General features: G+C 45.1%; 1 protein-coding gene and 1 pseudogene across 19 annotated transcripts in view; one reads left to right on the plus strand and one right to left on the minus strand.

Annotated features, from left to right (window-relative positions):
• Window positions 1–18,669, minus strand: part of LOC309648180 (uncharacterized protein) — a 57,940-nt gene that overhangs the window by 35,706 nt on the left and 3,565 nt on the right. For 12 of the 18 annotated variants that reach the window (XM_082436538.1, XM_082436537.1, XM_082436536.1 and 9 more), the window contains exons 2-4: window positions 9,014–9,415; window positions 5,870–5,996; window positions 438–3,975 (exon numbers count right to left, since the gene is read on the minus strand). In XM_082436538.1, coding sequence (XP_082292664.1) covers window positions 2,609–3,975; window positions 5,870–5,996; window positions 9,014–9,046 — 1,527 coding nt within the window. In that variant the 5' untranslated portion in view covers window positions 9,047–9,415 and the 3' untranslated portion in view covers window positions 438–2,608. The remainder of the gene's footprint in view (window positions 1–437; window positions 3,976–5,869; window positions 5,997–9,013; window positions 9,416–18,669) is intronic. The other 6 variants (XM_082436547.1, XM_082436539.1, XM_082436542.1 and 3 more) reach the window with 4 other exon arrangements.
• On the plus strand, window positions 12,961–15,652 carry LOC309648277 (large ribosomal subunit protein eL6 pseudogene; annotated as a pseudogene). Its single transcript has one exon. The product of its transcript is annotated as a large ribosomal subunit protein eL6 pseudogene (transcript).

Genomic DNA, 18,669 nt, shown 5'->3' on the forward strand with positions numbered 1-18,669 from the left:
TATGGAATGTCTACACTTAGAAAAGTGATGGAGAATATGTTAATAATGCTGATGAAACTTAAATGTTTGGTATAGGTGTCCATACACTGTGCATTCCATCAAAAAAAAAAAAAAAAAGTAAAAAATAACAAAATATTCTTCCAGTATTCAAAAACAATTATCCCATGCAGCAAGGAAGTCATTCACATCATTGAAGAATAAGTAAAATACCAACGTGTCTTTGTTGTTTGTCTTATTGTAACTAAAAAGAAAATAGCCAAATTCACAAAATAGAAAATAGGACAAAGAAAAGAATAGACATCTTACTAAAGAAGATATATACAGCAAACACATGAAATAATGCTCAACGTTGTAAATCTTTAGGGAAAAGCAATTAAAACCAGTGGATTACCTCTACACACTTATTTTAAAAGGGTAAAATTAAAGAGTAAACTTACCAGGTATTGACAATGGTGTGAAGGAATTAGAAGTCTCACACACTGCTGGTGGGAATGCAAAAAAACACAAACATTTTAGATTACAGTTTGGCAATTTCATAAAAAGTCATACTATTCACCTACCCCACGACTGAGGTACTGCACTCTGAGTTATTAATACAAGAAAAATGAAACATATCCATATAAGTAATTGTAAATTAATGTTCATATCAGCTCTTATTTACAAAAGCTAAACACTGGAAATAACTGAAATATCCATAAACAGATGAATGGATGAACATAGTCAATTATACATGGAAGAGAAAGCTTCCATGTCTAAGAATTCTTAGAAATAAGAATGTTCATGTAAGTACAATGAATGATTCTCAAAGTAATTATGTAGCATCAATGAAGCCAGAAAAAAAAAAGTAAACACTTTATGATCAATCATAACATTCTAGAAAATGCAATCTATTGTAAAGGAATGTAAATAAATGGTTGTCTGTATGGCCAGGGAGAGCAAGGGGACTAGAAAAGGGCATGAGGAAAATATGCTGGTGACAGATATGCTCATTATTATGATAATAATAATGGTTTCACAAGTGTATACATATGAAAACTTATCAAATTGTACACTTTAAATACGTACATTTCTATGCCCATTATACCATCATGCAGGTTTAAAAAGTGGTTCACAATAAAAATCTAAATATCCCACTCTTCAGAAAATCACTCCACTATCTCATTCCTCATGCCTTGAGATGCAGCCTCTCCTCAGGGACAGGAAATACTGGCAAACAGTGAAGGCCATTTCCGGCTGAGTCAAGAGGACTGCTGGCTGGGTCACAAAAACCACATGCCTGGACCACAGTATCTCACCATCCTTCTTCTGTTGCCTGTATAGCAATGGCCTTGAGGTCAACAGCTCAGAAAGGCTAGAGGGATCCCCCAAAACCTTATTTTGTCTGCCAATGACTTCACAACGTAAACATACCTGGAGGTCCTGAGATTTCTGGACACACTCATCCTGCAGTCCTTGACAGTAGAACATTTGTGGATGTACCTTTAGAAGCGGTACATTCCACGTAGCTTGCTGCAGTCTCCTCCACTCCCTAGTAACCAGTGTTTCTGTACCAATTGCGGTCTTCCCTGCCCCTGCAGCCTTACAATTATGGACACTAGCTTATGGAATTCCAGGTATCAGGGTATATGGTTGCTTTGGAGGAGAACTGGGGTTAAGATTTCCCTCAGTAGTGCTGGCCATTGTGTGTTACCCCCTGTGTGCAAGAAAAAAAAGAATCCATGTTGTCTCCAGAAGCACTAGAATGCACAGACCTCTGGCATCCAGGCAAAAAATTATAACAACAAAGTAGTCTTTCCTAGGAGGCCTTGGCAACAATGCAAACTAGGCTAAAACGAGAGCCCTATATTTGGCCATCATACCATGTCCTCTGAGGCACCCAAAGTTTGGATCTCCATGAAAGTCATTTACCCTCAAGTTGATGGTCCTATTGTGCTTTCAAACTATTCCACACAGTGAAGAGCATTTCCAAAATTAAGGTGCTTAAACAAAAAGGCCTTTATTATTACACAAACCAAAGCAACGTGTAACAGGCAATTTCTGGTTGGGTGACTTGGAAGCTGGAAACATTCATCACAACTACCCGAGACCAACTGTGTCCTTGAAAAAGCTAGTCCTTCTCTGCAAGCTGCCAGCAGAACTCAGACAGCGTTCTCAGGGCCAACACAGGTCAGGTCCATGCCCTAACTTGTCAGAGAAAAGGGAATGAAGACTCCATAAGGGCTCAGGATACTCACGATTTCCTCCAACAAACGGGACAGCACAGAGGCCAGTTGCTCTGAGCATACTACGCTTGTGACTGATGCCAACTGTGAGGGCCTGCCAGATGCTAGAGGTGAGATAGTTTCTGCCAGAGAAACTGGCAGTGACCTTGGGCAGGTTACACATGCTTCCCACACAACCGTGAAATTTACGGTGAATCAATCCCTAGTCTGTGGATATCCTGACGCGAGACTCAATTCACGCAGATAGTTCCTCACAGAGACTTTCGTCCAATACAATGATGCTAAGTAAGAAAAAAGCACATTCACTGCATGTGCAAGACCTTTTTCCAGTGTGAACTCTTTGGTGTTGACCAACGTCAGATTTGCAGGTAAAGGATTTCCTATACTCACTGCATGTGAGCTCTCCTGTGTCGAAGGAGACCAGAGCTCTGAGTAAAGGATCTCCCACATTCACTGCAATCAAAAGGTCTTGCTCCAGTGTGCACCGTCTGGTGTCGAATGAGGTGGGTTTTGCGGCTAAAGGATTTCCCACATTCACTGCACTCATAAGGCCTTTCTCCTGTGTGAACTCTTTGGTGCTGAATGAGGACAGATTTCTGGCTAAAGGCTTTCCCACATCCACTGCACTCATAAGGCTTTTCTCCAGTGTGAACTCTTCGGTGTTGAATGAGGACAGATTTCTCACTAAAAGATTTTCTGCATTCGCTGCACTCATAAGGCCTAACTCCAGTGTGAGCTCTCCAGTGTCGAACGAGGTGGGTTTTACAGTTAAAGGCTTTCCCACATTCACTGCACTCATAAGGCCTTGCTCTAGTGTGAGCTCTCTTGTGTCGAAGGAGGCCAGAACTTTGGCTAAACGATTTCCCACATTCATCGCATTTATAAGGCCTTTCATTAGTGTGAACTCTCTGGTGTTTAATGAGGATGGATTTCTGGATAAAAGATTTCCCACATTCACTGCACTCATAAGGCCTTTCTCCAGTGTGAACTCTTTGGTGTTGAATGAGGTCAGATTTCTGGCTAAAAGACCTCCCACATTCACTGCACTCATAAGGCTTTGCTCCTGTGTGAACCCTCCAGTGTCGAATGAGGTGAGTTTTACGGCTAAAGAATTTCCCACATTCACTACACTCATAAGGCCTTTCTCCAACGTGAATTTGCTGGTGCTGAACAAATCTGTATTTGCATTTGCTACACTCATCAAGACTTTCTCCAGTGCAGACTCTCTGGTGGTAAAGTATATGAGTGTTGCCAAAAACTTTCCTGCATTCAATCCACTTGTTATGACTTTTTCCATTGTTTAAGGCCTCCCCAGACTCAATGCTGCTGTGTGGCTTCTCACTGTTGGGAGTGGTCTGGTGCTGATGAAGGCCCAAGGTAGCTAGGAAGTCTTTTCCATCCTCCCCACAGGGGAAGGGCTTCCCTGACACATGGAGTCTGCAGCTCGTCACAATCGAGGCCCTGTCCACGTCCATTTTAAAGTTTTTCTCTCCATTGCCATGCTCCTGATACTGGTGAAGGCTTGCATTCAACCAGAAGCCGCTGGACCCCCCACCAAAGTATGGTTTCTGCCCAAGATATGCTGCCTGGAGCTCAGTCAGCTGCAAAATGTCTTTCAAGACTGAGACACACTTCTCACAGGGATGAGTCTTCTGGGTCGATGGAACTGACTGAGAAGTCCTGACTTGTGATTCTCCTCCAGAAACACTCTGCTCAGAAGGGATCTCCTCATCCTCTCCTCCACACTGACAATCTGAAAGCAGAGGAATGCTAATAAAGTGCTAATGAATCCATAGGAATGTTTTCAGGATGAGGCACTAATTTGAAGGGAGGGCTGCTCTGCAGTACTGGGCCCCTAAAGATCACAGAAGGTGGGTAACTTTCCAGGACAAAGGGCACAAATACAGGGTGTAACACAGGGAGGAGAGGCAGGATCACTTACTCCCTCCTCTGCCAACAGCCTTCAGCAAGATCTTGTCAGCTGGGAACATGTCCATACTATGCAGAAGGATGGCTGTGTCCAGGCCCAGGGAAATACAATTGGAAGTGAGTAGCTGGTTTTTAAGGACTATTTAAGAATGTGTGCACACCTCACAACACTTTACAGGCATATGTCGTTATCATGGCACTTTGTTGTATTGCCCTTTGCAGATACTGCATTCTGGTTTTTTTCTTTACAAATTGAAGGTTTGTGGCAACCTTGCGTCCAGCAAGTCTATCGGTGCCATTTCCCCAATAGCGTTTGCTCACTTTGTATCTCTGTGTCACATTCTGGTAATTCTCACAATCTTTCAAACTGTCCCGTTATTATTTGTTATGATGATCTGTGATCAGTGATCTTTGATGTTACTACTATGACTCACTGAAGGTTCAGACAATGGTTAGGATTTTTTAGCAAAAAAGTACTTTCAAATTAAAGTAGGTATATTGTTTTTTAGGCATAATTCTACTGCACTTAATACACTAAAGTATAATGTAAACATAACTTCTATATGCACTGGGAAACAAAAAAATTTGCGTGACTCACTGTATTGCAGTGGTCTGGAACTGAACCCACATCTCCGAGGTATCTGGATAAGTGTAAGTCACTGCGGGAGAAACTACAGATGGTGCAGTGGAGAGGGACATGATGCATACAGGTCTGGAAGGTGGGGACAGTCAGAAACCGGAAATGACAAATCAGAAAAGTGTCAAGTATGCAGAAGAAAGTGTAGAAATGATTTGCGTCCAGTGGCACTTGCACCAAAACACTGGTGGACACAGGGTAGCTTCCCAGTATGATTAAACACAGCCTCATTTTCATGCCCTCCCCTCGTCCCCCCTCCAGTTGCCACTCACCAGGACCAGGTCTCCTCTGAGACTAACTTGCCATGTTCACCCTGTAAAGCAATCAGGGCTCTCCCCACACACCCCCAGTTCTGTAACTACGTGAGACCGGAATGAAACAAGTCCTTAGGGAAAGACAGGACATGTGAGTGGTCAGCACTGGCTCAGAGCAACTCAGGAAATAGCAGACCACAGGAAAGGAAAGAATATTACAACAAAATCCCAAAACAGGGTCTTTCAAGAAAAGCATATATATAAGTAGTGACAATGACAATACCTGCAATCCTGATATAGTCAGTCACAAGAAAGTCTTAAAATTAAAAGTTCTCATCACAAGGAAAAAAAGATGTGTAGCTCTATATGGTGATAGATGTTAACTAGACTTACTGTTGTGAGCATTTTGCAATATATACAAATACCAAATCATTATGTAATACACCTGAAACTAATATGTCCTATGCCAATTATATCTCAAAAAAAAGAGGAAAGGGGAAGAATCTGGGGCACAAGGTACCATAGATCTGGACACAGTCATCTTGCCAAGGAGAGGAAAAGAAATGTGAGCTCTATTAGGCTGACTGCCAGACTGACTCCCAGACACTCCCCTGCATTCCTCGGGGTATCAGACATTGGGGCTGCTTGAGGAGTACAGTGCTCGGGGCAGTGTACACAGCTCAGCACTGGCACCCACAGCACATATGCCAGGCAAGTGGGGAAGTTAGCAGAGACCATGGTCTAGCCATGGAATGGACAGAGCTGCCTCTTGGACGGGGAAACACAGAGGACAGTTGAGGACACTGGGAGGAATATGAAGGCCTTACCCAGGGATGTTGTAAGTGTAAAGTTCTCCAGCATCACATCATGGTACAGGAACCTCTGTGCCTCATCAAGGAGCCCCCACTCCTCCTGGGAGAAGTAAATGGCCACGTCTTCAAAGGTCACACAGGCCTGCCATGATGGGGACAGTTTGTTCCATGATCAGCTTCTCTCACAGGACCCCAAGTTCATCCACCCACCCACTCCTACCCTGCTCACCACCCCCCACCACTTTCTCATCTCAGAGGAGATACCAGGCCCTGGTGTCACTGATGTGCACACTCTTCTCATGGTCCCTTTGATTACCCTGTCCACCCACAGCACCAGGCAGGTGGGCAGACAGATGATATCTATGCTCTGGGCCTGGCACACAGGGAAGGACTCCCTCTTACGAGGCAATTCTCCTAGGATGTCCCAGATCATGCCCCCCGGATATAACCAAGGGTGTGGGCTCACATTTCACCCTTATGTCCTCAGTGCCAGGGCCCTCAGGCCATCAGCTTATACTCCCTTTCCACATCACTCTTTGTACAACGTGACTCTTTCACAGTCACCACCTCTTTCCTGCCCTGCAACACAGGCATCTGCCTCTCCTTCCTACGTGTCACAGAACACGTGGCATATACAGAGTGCTCAGCAAATTCAAACAGAATCCAACTACCCAGACCTCCACTGGTCCCCACTGCCATTGGCAGTCCTGCCTGACTCTGCTCCTTGCTTCAACCTCAGCCACCCAGAACCACTTGTGGATCTCATACAGCCATGTCCCTCTTCCACATGAGCTACACTTGATGTGCTCTCCCGTCACAGACTTCCTCTCCTTTCCTAACCATCATTCAAAACAGAGTCCCAGACACATTCCACCCCAGGTCCAGTGACTCTCCCAGATGACCACTTGTGCCCCTTAAACTAATCCACCAACCTGACTAAAAACCCCCAGAAACAGAAGGTCACAGCAAAACCCTGGTGAGCCCATAGAGCAGTGAATAAGCAGTAGTCCTGGCCTCACTGTCAATCTTGCCTCAATTGCTCCTTTGCCGCCATTTCCGTCTCATGTGCACTCATCCCGCAGAAATCTAAATCACCTGGTAGCTCATCCTCTTTCCCACACTGTTCCCATGACCACTTATCTCCTTCACCTATGTTTGTGATGTCTATCATACTCCACCTTGGTGCCCAAGGACAAGGCCCAGCACTCAGACCCCACTCTCCCCTTCCTGGGCTATTATTAACACTATCATGACCAAGATTATCGCCACTAAATGTGACCCACAGTGTTATGGACTGAATGTATGCATCCTCCCAAAATTTGTTATGTTGAAGCCTTAACCCCAAATGTGATGGTAGTTGGAGGCATGGCCTTTGGGAAGTAATCAGGTTTAGATTAGGTTGTAAGAAGGAACCCTTATAAGAGGAAGACAGGCATCTCTTGCTCTTTCCACCTCCTTCTACCAAGAAAAGTCTACGTGAGGATACAGGGAGAAGGGAACCATCTGCAAGATGGGAAGAGAGTCCCTCACCAGGAATCCAACCTGCCAATACTTTGATTTTGGACTTCCCATCTTCTAGAACTGTGAGAAATAAAAAGTATTCTGTTCTAGCCATCTAAGCCAAGACACACAGCTCCACCCTGGTCCACATACTATCCACCACCTTCTTCAGGTGTCTGTCCTGAAACCCTCCCCAGAGACCTAGACCTGTGTGTCCAGCTGCCCACTTAATACCTCTACTGATTTGTTCTCTGAAACATCTCATACACTTAACATGGCCAAAGCAAAAACCCTAATACCGATTGAAAATTAATTCTGGGGCTTCCTTGGTGGCGTAGTGCTTAAGAATCCGCCTGTCAATGCAGGGGATACGGGTTCGATCCCTGGTCTGGGAAAATCCCACTTGCCACGGAGCAACTAAGCCTGTGCACCACAACTACTGAGCCTGCGCACCACAACTGCTGAAGCCCGCGCACTCTAGGGCCCACGCACCACAACTACTGAGCCCACGTGCTGCAACTACTGAAGCCCGTGTGCCTAGAGCCCATGCTCCGCAACAAGAGAAGCCATCACGATGAGAAGCGCGCTCACCGCAACGAACAGTAGCCCCCCGCTTACCACAACTAGAGAAAGCCCAGGCACAGCAACGAAGACCCAACGCAGTCAAAAAAAAAAAGAAAAGAAAAAGAAAAAGAAAATTAATCCTACTACCAAATTCCAGATCCCAACTGATGGAGCTTCCATCCCTCTGGCTGCTACACCCCAAAACCTTGCGGTCATCCCTGACTTCTACTCTCACCTTCAAAATCAGAAAATCTGAGCAGATCTAATGAAAAAATTGAATTCAGGATCTAACCATGTCTACCCCCTCCAAGGTCATCACACTGGTCCACATCATCAAGACTCACCTGGACTACTGCAGTAGCGTATTCCCTGGTTTTCCTACCACCTTCTTCACCGCCACCACCCCCCTCCCGCCCCATTCGGTTCTCCATTCTGCAGTCACAGGGAGCCTGATAAGAGCTGGGTCAGATCACATCCCTCCTCCGCTCCAAATCTCCCATTGTTCCCATCACCTGCAGAATAGACACTCAACTTCTCAGAAAGCCATTCCAGTCCTGACTCCTGCCCCCTGCTCTCTGTTCCCATGAGAAACAAAGGAGACTTGAGATTCCCTTGAACTAGCTCAGTCTCCCTTGCAAGCACCTGCACATTCTGGTACCTATACGCGAGGCAACCAGTCTAACCGTCTGAACAGCTTTTGGAAAACTTCTGAAAGCCTAAATCAGGACAGTCCTTTTCTGTTCACAACTCTCAATGCTCCCGGCCTCCTGAAAATGGCAGCCTGGCATTCCAAGCGCGACTCTGCCTCACCTTCTCTGTTCCCTGAACACACAAGGCAGATCTCGGGGTTCCCGAATCCTCCGGCTCAACCCAACCTCCAAGCCTTTGGCACCTGCCGGTCCCTCCGCCTGTGACCCTCTGCCACGCGCCATCACACCGTCTGTCAGAAACAGGGCCCCACCCACGGCCGCCTCACCGTCCTAGACACCGGGGCCTGCGCTGCGGGCACGAGAGCAGGCGCCCCGCACTCGGGGCTTTAGCGTCTGGTGGGGTGAGGGCGGTGAGGGCGGTGAGGGCCGGAGGACGAGCGTTTACCTGAGGCGGGTTCCTCAGCGCCGCCGCCGCCATCGGACTGTGGACGGGGCGGGGAACGGCGGAAGAGGAGGGGGAACGCGGGCACAGTGGACCCTATCCCAGGCCTGGCACGGACAGCGTCTCCTCTCCGACCTTCTCGGTCTCGACCCACAGCTGCGGAACCTGAGACCGAGCGAACACACCCCAAGTGCCTACAAAACAACCGCCACGAGGAGAATGCCGGAAGTCCCGCCCCTAGGCGATGCTCTCGCAAGGAAGTGTCCTTCTCCTGAACTTTAATTGGCTTAACGCCGAAGGCCCCCGGCGCAGCGTCCTCTGGGAAATGTAGTTCCAACAGCTCTGGGACCGAGCGTGGAGCGCTGCTCACCTGAACCGCCAGGTAAAGTGGCCCGGTTAGAGCACCTGTGCAAAGATACCAGAACCCTGAGATAAAAGTTTGGGACATCGGCCTTTCTGTTTCAACCATCTTGAAGCCTGTGGAGGCCCGCTGGGAACAGGACTTCTGAAAGGACAAATATGCCTGGAAGGCTGTGGTCCAAGGCCATTTTTGCTGGCTATAAGCCCAGTCTCCGGAACCAGAGGGAGCACACAGCTCTTAAAATTGAAGGGGTCTGGGGCTTCCCTGGTGGCGCAGTGGCTGGGAGTCTGCCTGCTAATGCAGGGGACGCGGGTTCGAGCCCTGGTCTGGGAGGATCCCACATGCCGCGGAGCAACTAGGCCCGTGAGCCACAACTGCTGAGCCTGCGCGTCTGGAGCCTGTGCTCCGCAACAAGAGAGGCCGCGATAGTGAGAGGCCCGCGCACAGCGATGAAGAGTGGCTCCCGTTTGCCGCAGCTGGAGGAAGCCCTTGCACAGAAACGAAGACCCAACACAGCCAAAAATAATAATAATAATAATAAATAAATAATTTAAAAGGTGCTAATAATTAAAAAAAAAAATTGAAGGGGTCTATGCTCGAAATGAAACAGAATTCTAAATATCTAGGCAAGAGACATGCTTGCGTGTACAAAGCAAACAAAGTAACTCCTGGTGGAAAACCGAACAAAACCAGAGTAACCTGGGGAAAGGTACCTTGTGTTCACGGAGATAGTGGCATTGTTCGTGCCGAATTCCCAAGCAACCTTGCTGCCAAGGCCGTGGACACAGAATCTGTGTGATGCCGTATCCCTCAAGGATTTAAACTTATTGAAAAATGAATAAATTAAAGTGTGGAAAAACCCACAAAAAAAAAAATTGGGGGGACACCAAAATCTGATCTCTTTTATGAGAAGTGATTATTATTCCTACTGTTATAGCAGGGATTGCGTGGGCATGGGAAGTTGAGATTATTCCAGAAAAAGTTGTGAAATGAAAATCACTGAAAGCCACTAATGATTATGTACTTATTTAAAGATAATGGCTGGATAGCTCTGGGAAAATATCAGTAGAGGATTGAAAAACAAAAGTTAAGATCTCAAAGAAAACTGAACAGGACACACTGGAGTCTGAGAAGAGACAGTTATCTGAGCAGTGGCTATGCTGAAACTTTGGCCACTCAGGATTTTGTTTTAGAAATGTGATTATTTTTTCATCCGTGAAAACATTAATACTTTGAAGTATAGCTTAAAAGGACTTTCAAGGTAGCCTTGACAATAAAAAGCAAAAATGGATGTGGAATCTAGGGTGTCATGTTTAATAAATTTTTTAAAATTTAATTTTATTTGTTTATATTTGGGTCTTCGTTACTGCACGCAGGCTTTCTCTAGTTGCCCCGAGCAAGGGCTACTCTTCATTGCGGTGCGCGGGCTTCTCATTGCGATGGCTTCTCTTGTTGCGGAGCACAGGCTCTAGGTGTGCAGGCCTCAGTAGTTGTGGCTCGCAGGCTCTAGAGCGCAGGCTCAGTAGTTGTGGAGCATGGGCTTAGTTGCTCCATAGCATGTGGGATCTTCCCGGACCAGTGATCAAACCCGTGTCCCCTGCATTGGCGGGCGGATTCTTATCCTGTGCCCCAGCACAGAAGTCCCTCAGTTCTTCAGTAAATGTTCAATGAGCATCTACTGAGTTTTAGGCACTACTGTAGGTGCACAAGAAAAGTCAGAAAACAAGACAGACAAGCCTGCCCTTGTGAGTTTTCGACCATTTAAGGAACACAGACAGGAAATATGAAGGAAGTACTAAATTAAAAGTACATTAGAATGAAAGAGGAGAGGTGAAGATGCCCTCTTAGGGCCTTGGGATGCAGGTAAGTCTGGGTTGCAAGGTTGGGGCGGCGTTTGGCCACAGTACTTTGAGGATAGCAGGAAGCCTCAGTGATGGGTACATTGTCCTGGACAGGTCTTGCTCCCTCAGGCCAGTCCCGAGATTGTCTCAGCAGTTGTGTGGTAAAGGGCTGGCACTGTTCTCAGCCAGAGTCCAGGGCTCACCCTGGTGGCTTGACCCCCACACAGGACCCCTCTGCCAGCTTGGACAACTGGGAAAAGGGGAGACTATGCCCCAAGTGTGACAGGTGGTAAAGGAATTGGACAAAGCTTACTGGCCTAGAAGTCACTCAAGAGGCAGGTGGTGCTGAGGGATACCCCTCTGCCCATTCAGTGTAAATAGAACTTTACATCCAAAATCATACAGGCAGTATTGCAATCCAAAAGCTGCTATTATCAGAGGGATTTCTTTGGAGGGAAAGCACCAAAGAGCTGGCCATGACCAGCTGATTAAGAATCAAGTCAGTGGATGGAAGAATGTATACAGTGACCAAAGTGAAGTTATACAGATAAAGGAGTGAGAAAGTTCCAAGCATCCCAGCCTTAGTCTGAATGAGGAAATTAATACTCACATTTAGATTAGTAAAAACCATTATTTCTAAATTTAGAGGGAATGTTGGAGTTTGATATTATTGCAATCAGAGGACTCTGGAAACTATAAAATATTGAGTACCTGTTATTAGAGCCAGTAAACTTGTTTGCTCTCCTAACAAATATTCCAACTTTATATAAATGTTAAAAGCAGATTTTTTTCACAAGCACGAAACTATTTTTGCAGCATTTTTGGTAATAACCAAGATTGAATAAATCAGGGTGCATCCTCCTAAGAGAGCACTGGGCAGCTGTGGACATGAGTAAGTTATTTCAACTATTCAGACCTAAACTGTCAGTAACTATCAGAATACTTTGTGCAGTTAGCTTTATTTTGGCAAGAAAATGAATATAATTCATATAGTTTATGCATTTCTATATATTTATGCATTTGTATCTTAATAATGGAAAAATAAAAACTGTATACAAGGGGCACCTGTGAGATGAGGAGAAGGAAGAGGACAGAGGAAAAAGGATGAAACTATAGCGCTCAGAATGTACTTGTTTTGTTTTTGTTTTAGAATTATGTAATTATTGTGCCTGAATAGATATAACAAAATAGTTTAAGATATAGTCACATAAATGAAAACAAAACTAAAATAAACCTGTGTACCAAACTTTGTATTTAGCCAAAAAAGGAATTATTTCCAATGAAAACTAAAGTCAATATGACAGTGTTCTACATTAATAAATAAGAGAAGGAAATAAAGATAAAACATTTCCATGATAATATTTTCAGTAAAATAATTATTTAAATTTTGAAATTACATACATGTTGTTTCTAAAAACTTCTTGGGCTTCCCTGGTGGCGCAGTGGTTGAGAATCTGCCTGCCAATGCAGGGGACACGGGTTCGAGCCCTGGTCTGGGACGATCCCACATGCCGCGGAGCGACTAAGCCCGTGAGCCACAATTGCTGAGCCTGCGCGTCTGGAGCCTGCGCTCCGCAACGGGAGAGGCCACGATAGTGAGAGGCCTGCGCACCGCGATGAAGAGTGGCCCCCACTTGCCGCAACTAGAGGAAGCCCTCACACAGAAACGAAGACCCAACACAGCCATAAATAAATAAATAAATAAATAAATAAAAAATAAAAAATAAAAAAAATAAAAAAAAAAAAACTTCTTGAAAGAAATGGCATATGGGCAGATGTGCAAACAGGAAAAGGCAAAAACATAGTGTGCTCTTTTTCCTAGTTTATTCCTAGTTCTGACCAAGTTTTTACTGTGTCACCAGGTCATCCAACCCAGATTGCTAGACCCATTCTTTTTTTAAGTTAAAAAAGTTTCAATTAAAACACTATGTGAGGAGTGACATCAGCAAAATGGTGGACTAGTAAACTCCAAGCCCTCTTTCCCCCACAGAGATTAAAAACAAAACTGTCAACTGAGAATTCTATACCTGGCAAAGCTCCCTTTAAAAAATGAGGGATGGGCTTCCCTGGTGGCGCAGTGGTTAAGAATCCGTCTGCCAATGCAGGAGACATGAGTTCGAGCCCTGATCCGGGAAGATCCCACCTGCCGCAGAGCAACTAAGCCCATGCACCACAACCACCGAGCCGGCGTGCCACGACTACTGAGCCTGCGCTCTAAAGCCTGTGAACCACAACTACTAAGCCCGCGTGCCTAGAGCCCACACTCCGCAACAAGAAAAGCCACCACAATGAGAAGCCCACGCACGGCAACGAAGAGTAGCCCCCACTCGCCGCAACTAGAGAAAGCCTGTGCACAGCAACAAAGACCCAATGCAGCCAAAAATAAATAAATAAATTGATTTCTTAAAAAAAAGAGCATATATGTATTTAAAAAAAAAAAAAGAGGAGAGGGCTTCCCTGGTGGCGCAGTGGTTAAGAATCTGCCTACCAATGCAGGGGACACAGGTTCGAGCCCTGGTCCAGGAAGTTTCCACTTGCCACAGAGCAACTAAGCCCGTGCACCACAACTACTGAGCCTGCACTCTAGAGCCCGCCAGCCACAACTACTGAGCCCACATGCTGCAACTAAAGCCCATGTGCCTAGAGCCCATGCTCCGGAACAAGAGAAGCCACCAGAATGAGAAGCCCGGGCACCGCAATGAAGAGTAGTCCCCACTCGCCGCAACTAGAGAAAGCCGCGTGCAGCAACGAAGACCCAATGCAGCCAAAAATAAATAATAAATTAATTTTTTTTAAATGAGGGAGAAATAAAGACATTACCAGATAAACAAAAGCTGAAGGGAGCTCATTACCACTAGACAGGTAGTAGTTTTTATGTTTTGTGCTCGACTATATCCCCAGTTTTAACAAATACCTGCATTTGATGGTAACACATGACATATATGTCAAGTTTAAATATATATTCCAGGTGGAGAGGGTGAGGGCTTAATGGGAGGCAGCAGCAGTGCAGAGAGGAGAATCAGAATGAATCGCAGAAGAATGTAGGGAGTAGAAAACTCAAGACTGCTTCAGCACCCTGCCAAGATGATGAACCTATTAACATCCTTTAAAATTAAAAAGAGGGGCTCTTTCCCATCTTGCAATATGGCAGGTGAAAAGGCTGAGAAGCCAGATACTAAGGAGAAAAACCTGAAGCCAAGAAGGCTGAGGCTGGTGGCAAGGTTAAAAAGGTGAAGCAGGTTAAGAAGGGGAAGCCCCACTGCAGCCAAAACCCTGTCCTGGTCAGAGGAATTGGCAGATATTCCCGATCGGCTATGTATTCCAGAAAGGCCTTGTACAAGAGGAAGTATTCAGCATCTAAATCCAAGGTTGAAAAGAAAAAGGTGAAGGTCCTTGCTACTGTCACAAAACCAGTTGGTGGTGACAAGAATGGTGTTACCCGGGTGGTTAAACTTCGCAAAATGCCTAGGTATTATCCTACTGAAGATGTGCCTTGAAAGCTGTTGAGTCATGGCAAAAACCCTACAGTAAGCATGTGAGAAAACTGCGCGCTAGCATCATTCTGATTATCCTCACTGGGCACCACAGAGGCAAGAGGGTCATTTTCTGAAGCAGTTGCGCAGTGGCTTGCTACTTGTGACTGGGCCTCTGTCCCTCAATCGAGATCCTCTGCGGAGAACACACCAGAAATTTGTCATTGCCACTTCCACCAAAATTGATATCAGTGGTGTGAAAATCCCCGAACATCTCACTGACGCTTACTTCAAGAAGAAGCTGTGTAAGCCCAGGCACCAGGAAGGTGAGATCTTCAACACAGAGAGAGAGAAATACGAGATTACAGAGCAGCGCAAGGTTGATCAAAAAGCTGTGGACTCAAAATTCTGCGAAGAATCAAAGCTGTTCCTCAGCTCCAGGGCTACCTCCGCTCTGTGTTTGCTCTCACAAACGGAATTTATCCTCACAAAGCAGTGTTCTAAACTTCTTATAAAGAACCTAATTAAATAACTCAGTCCATTTCTTTTGTGTTTTTTCTCTCTCTCTCTCTTTTTTTAATCTCCCTGAAGGTGTGGTATGACTCAGCCAATTTGATGGGATGTTAGCCTCTACTAAGAGGAGTGGGATTGGAGGGGAGTGCTATCAGCTGCCGTGGAATCCCCTCTTTGGATCAACATTCTTAGCTTCCTAAGTGTCTTCTCAGCTTTTTCACAAAGCACCTACCAATACAAAGTAGTGGCATTTCCCCAGCCATCACTGAACAAGTCAGTACTAACTGTACAAGAAACAACTGTGGGCTCTTCAGGCCACAAACTTCCCTCCCTTTCCATGAATTAACATCCATTTCTGCCCAATTCAGTCCTTCTCCATAGTCATTACTATTAGTTTCTTGTGTACCTAGTTTCTTAAAGCATACACAACAAATTAGTATAATTACCTTTCCCCGTTTTTTTTTTTTTTTTTTTTAAAGTTTTTTCTTTTTTTTTAATCCTTTTTTAAACCCTTGTGTCGAGGGCTGACTTTCAATAGATCGCAGCGAGGGAGCTGCTCTGCTACGTACGAAACCCCGACCCAGAAGCAGGTCGTCTACGAATGGTTTAGCACTAGGTTCCCCACGAACGTGCGGTGCGCGACGGGCGAGGGGGCGGCCGCCTTTCCGGCCGCACCCCGTGTCCCAGGACGAAGGGTTCTCCGCACCGGACCCCGGTCCCGACGCGCGGCGGGGCGCGCCGCGCCGCGCCCCGGGGGACGCGGGCGGCGGCCCGCCGGCGGGGACGGCGGGGGACCGGCTATCCGAGGCCAACCGAGGCTCCCGCGGCGCTGCCGTATCGTTCCGCCTGGGCGGGATTCTGACTTAGAGGCGTTCAGTCATAATCCCACAGATGGTAGCTTCGCCCCATTGGCTCCTCAGCCAACCTTTCCCCGTTTTTAACCAAAAACCCCATGTGCAGTACATGCTGTTATACAGATAACAAATGAATTTGATTATTCCATAGGAAGTGTCCATCTTTACTGCTGCATAGTATAGTAGTGCATTCTATGGATATTTGGGTTTCCATCATTTGTAATTATACAGGTTTCCCCTGCTATCCAAAAGTAGAGTATGCCTCTGAAACCTTCTGTAAGCCAAAATGGCAAAAAGTGAAGAAATTACCTTATGACACATTTTGCTAACAGAGGCATAAAATGGGATAAAACACAGATGCTCACAGACAGTTCAAAGTGATGGCTCTGGATGCTGAGATGCCAGAGTGTAGTTCCCAGGGAAAGAGCTTGGCAGTGGCACTCCCACTGCCCAGACATGCTGCCGTCTCTAGTGGCTCTCTGCAAAACAAACTGCTGTTTTCCCCCTTTGCCTTTTTTCATAAATGTGAAAATCTCGATTTTTTTCCAGTTAACAAAGACAGGTACGAATGAAGTTCTTTCGGTTAAAGCAAACTTTCAGAAAGTACTGGGTACCGGAGTGCGATGTAGTAACTTGAGGCATGCATACAGATGAGCAAGTACCAGGTAAGAATTAGCTTTTTGCTGAGTCAAAGGATTTAGGCAGTTTTGGTAGATGGTGCCAAACTGCCTTCCATGGAGGTTGTACCAATTTATACTCATGTATAAGAGTGCCCATTACCCTACAGGCTCCCTAAAATGATGGGTCATTAGACTTGGGTTTTTGGCAATAGATAGGTGAAAAATGACTGATGGGTTTTTTAAGTTGGTTTTATTGATAATTTACATTTGGTAAAACTGACTTTTTTGTGTGCAGTGCTGTGGCATCTATACAGTTTGGGAAGCACCACCACCACCAAAGTTCCTTCATGTTTTTTCAAAAGTCAGTTCCCACTCCTAGTAACCACTGATCAAATTTTTGTTTTCCTAGTTTTGTCTTTTCCAGAACATCATGTAATATGTTTTTTGGCATAATATCTGTGACATTTGTTCACATTTTAATGGTTTAGTAGTTCTTTTTATTGTCAGTCAGCATTCTATTGTATCAATGTATCACTGTTTATTCTAAAATATACCCATTGAAAGATATTTGGGTTGTTTATAATTATTGGAGATTATGAGTAAAGTCACGATAAACATTCACATACAAAAAAAAAAATTAAACAGAGGGGACTTCCCTGATGGTCCAGTGGGTAAGGCTCTGTGCTCGCAATACAGGGGGCCCGGTGTTCAATCCCTGGTCGGGGAACTAGATCCCGCACACTGCAACTAAGTGTTCACATGCCGCAACTAAGAAGTCCACATTCCACAACAAAGACCCCACGTGCCACAACCAAGACCCAGAGCAGCCAAAATAAACTAATTAATTAATTAGATACTAAAATTAAACGAAAAAAAGAGAAATGACTAGTAGAATTATATTGATGAAGCAAAAAATTATATTGATGAAGCAAAATATAGTAAGAGCTATAAGGAAAGAAACAGAACTACTGTTAAGAGAAATTAGGAAATAAATTTGTTAAAAAGTTTGACCATCTTAGAGTAAGAATGAACAGTTTGTATTAGAGACAAGAAAGGCTTTTAAATCCAAAATTTGCCCTCCTTACTGACCACAGCTGACCCTTAAGAACTGCAGTCATTCAATAACAAATAAAGGCTCTTAACCGTCCTCTGATTAAAAAGATTCTACAGGAGCATAATTGGAGTTAATTAAGAAAATGCCGGACTTCCCTGGTGGCGCAGTGGTTAAGAATCTGCCTGCCAACACAGGGGACACGGGTTCGAGCCCTGCTCGGGGAAGATTCCACATGCCACGGAGCAACTAAGCCCGTGTGCCACAACTACTGAGCCTGCGCTCTAGAGCCTGCATGCCTAGCGCCGGTGCTCCGCAACAAGAGAGGCCACAGCAATGAGAAGCCCACGCACCACAAAGAAGAGTAGCCCCCGCTCGCCGCAACTAGAGAAAGCCTGTGCACAGCAACGAAGACCCAACGCAGCCATAAACAAATAAATAAATGAATAAATAAATAAATTTATTTTAAAAAAAAAGAAAATGCCTCTCTCCAAGAAAGGGATATGAAGATACTCAGCACAGTGTTTGTGGTCTGAATATTGGTTAAACCAAACTGTTTAATGTCTTGTAAGTGGTACACTAAGAACCAAGAAGTATCTGAGATCTTTATACTGAATGGAGGTGAGATATTATTGGAATTAAGATATTAAGTACATATAAAACATGCTTCTATTTCACAGTAACATTTATATGTGGGGATTCTTCACATCCCTGATCATTCCTGCCATTTGAAACTTGCAAACATTCAGTGATGTTTTTCTTATGTGACTCTTTCAGTTCACAAAATGGGAAAGGACGATCATCTCTTTCAGTGATGAGAGAAATTTAGAGAAAAACTCCTCTCAACTTCCACTAGCAAATTGCACCTGGAAAAGAATTTTTAATAGTGTATGTCAACAATGGCTATAGAGATGCTAAAAGAATGCTCAGTAGCTGTGAGTTCAAC

This window comes from Balaenoptera physalus (genome assembly GCF_965194825.1).
Source record: "Balaenoptera physalus genome assembly, chromosome: 19".
NCBI classification, from domain to species: Eukaryota; Metazoa; Chordata; class Mammalia; order Artiodactyla; family Balaenopteridae; genus Balaenoptera; species Balaenoptera physalus.